We start from the raw sequence: 2531 nt of genomic DNA, 5'->3' as shown, positions 1-2531 counted from the left end.
CCATACAGCAGACCTATAAAGTGCTGCTGGCGCGTCTTCCAACTCCTGTTCTTTCCCACTCGCCATACCCACACAATTCTCCACAATTACTGATTTTATTCTGCTACACATATATATATATATATATTAGTCTAATTTATCAAGGTGTTAATCAGTCAGTATTTAATAAAACTGGAATATCATGATGTCCTTTTTTAAATCTTATTTAAATCTTATTTAAAAATAAAAACATTCCTGTCAACAGAAGATTATCAGTCGATTATCTTTAGATGAACTGATTGATGATCAAAGTTATTGATGAATGAATCTTAGCTTATATTGGTTGTTTTAATGAAAGAGGGGCGCAGGGTCCAGGCTTTACCCCAGTGGGGACCCGGACCGCGGTGGGTGGGGGCCTCACAGCCGTCGGGGGTCTTCCAGCCGCTGCAGCAGCAGATCCAGTGCGGCTCATCGGCCTCCCGGTGCTGGAAGGCGGCCTCTGGCTCCACATGATGCCTGGAAAGCAAGCAGGACCATTGATCAGGGATCAGGCTGAAACCTTCTCTTCTATCACAGGTTTTACGGCATTTTAACCTTTTTTAGAGAAAATATCCAGATTTACAGACAAAAATGGCTGCAAGTCAGGATACATGGAAAATACATCCAGGGGCGCAAAGAAGAAATATATGTGGAACATCGACCTGCTATAGAAGGTTATAACATTCAACTACATTAAACCAAATAAATAAAAAATAGAAATTATAAGAATACTTATAAAATAAAAACAAGGTTATAAAATAAAATAATAAAGTTTAACATGAGGGGAGAATTCAGTCTTTGTTTAGCCGTTTCCTTCTGTAGAGTTTTAGGAAATCAGAGATTATTTGTGCTTTAGGACTTTTCTGAATCTTTAATGATTTTATATAAATATTAAACTATTTTAAGAAAACAACAAGTTTGGGGGATGATTTGGGAATTCCAATTTAATGACTGTAAAATGTAGTTTAGTGCAGAGCTCATCAGCTTTACTGCAACATTAGAGCGACGTCGTCTCTGCAGATAAATGTTGGAATGAAGATAAATGTTTAATCTGTTTATGGAAACGTTTGCATCAATGAGCAGCAGAAGATCAGCAGCTCTGCAGTTTCTGTCTCATCATCAAAGCCGACTCCCTTATTCTCTAGAGGAATAAATGTTGTTCATTACAGTGGGGCAAATGGGAGAGTTAGATACATTGTTCTTAGTTTGATTATTTAACATTTTTATTTAGTTTTTCAGGGTAAAGGTAATTAAAACATTTCTAATAAAATGTTGCTGACAGAGCAGCTAATTGTGGGTTTATTGGATGAAAGGCCAAAAGGTGAAAATGATAAATTATCTCTATATAATTTATTGCAGTCTGACTCTAAAGGTTTGAAATGAATTTTCCAGCACAGGAGGATTAGTTTAACAGTTTGTCTACATTTAAATTTACTCCCAGAATAAATTATAATCCTCCAGTTTTGTTGAACCTTGGAATAAAAAACCAAAGAATCTTCAGAGTTTGATCCAAGATTTTAACTCATTTATTGTAGGCGTCACATCCTCCATCTTTAAGCAAACTGCTGTTTTTCATAGACTGAGGTCTGATGCTCACACCTGAAAATACTCCGGATTATGGTCCCACAGAGCGGCACAACCGAACCATCAGCTACGGGGCCACCAGGGGCCACCAGGGCCCAGCCGGGCACAGCAGGGGCCACCAGGGGCCGGAGCTCATGGTAGCCGCGGCCCGTTTGCCCGCTGCGGCAGGCGGGTGGAAGCTTACAGCCACTGGGGCGGGTTCGGTCGCTCCGTCCCCCGCTGGCTCCGGACCCGCAGCTGATGGTTCGGTTCGAACGCCGGTCCGGTCCGGTCCGGTCCGGTCCGGTCCGGTCCGGTCCGGTCCAGTCAGCCCCCCTTACCTTGATCTCCTCCTGCTGCTCCTTAGAGGTAGAAACACACACAAGCTAATGCATAGCAGCCCAGCGGTGTGGACGTTACCATGGTAACAGTCTTCTTCTTCTTCTTAAAGGGGTAACAAGTCTGCCTCCTAGCGGCCGCTGTAGCTCCCAGGTCTGCTGGGGTCCCGCTTCCTGCCAGTGACGTTACGCCACATGATTGGCTGAACGTTCCCTCATGATGTAAATCATTATGGTTTCCTAGACAACGATAATAACAATGCAGCGTCAGTGTGAGTCTGTAGCGTTAGCGTGGCTAATGACCCATGAAGTTTTAACTGATTGATAACAAAACTGAAAAAATGGCTGTGTTCGAAATCCAGGGCTGCATCCTCCACCTACTCCTACCTAGACTGCATCCTCCACCTACTCCTACCTTGACTGGATCCTTCCAAGTCCGTGAAAATAAGGACAGCGGAAGTGTTTTGGCTGTGAATCCGAACAAGTCTACCCTTCGGCGCCGTATGCTCTGTTGCTTAGCAACCGTGAAAGTTGACACACAAAGCAGGAAAAGAAGTTTTCAAAACTGTTTATTTATTTGTTATTATAAAGTGAACAAAGACTGATTTAATC

The 2531-nt window shown here is 42.7% G+C and overlaps 1 protein-coding gene across 1 annotated transcript in view; it reads right to left on the bottom strand.

The window, feature by feature from the left end:
- Window positions 1–2060, bottom strand: part of ift74 (intraflagellar transport 74) — an 18094-nt gene extending 16034 nt beyond the window's left edge. The window contains 2 exon segments of the mRNA XM_015397344.1: window positions 276–495; window positions 1923–2060. Of these exon segments, the coding sequence (XP_015252830.1) occupies window positions 276–490 (215 nt within the window). The 5' untranslated portion in view covers window positions 491–495; window positions 1923–2060.
- Window positions 2061–2531: the final 471 nt, after the last annotated feature.

This window comes from Cyprinodon variegatus, unplaced genomic scaffold (genome assembly GCF_000732505.1).
Source record: "Cyprinodon variegatus isolate N-32 unplaced genomic scaffold, C_variegatus-1.0 Scaffold855, whole genome shotgun sequence".
NCBI classification, from domain to species: Eukaryota; Metazoa; Chordata; class Actinopteri; order Cyprinodontiformes; family Cyprinodontidae; genus Cyprinodon; species Cyprinodon variegatus.
Note: the sequence above shows the minus strand (reverse complement) of the source record. Positions and strands in the feature narration are given on the sequence as shown.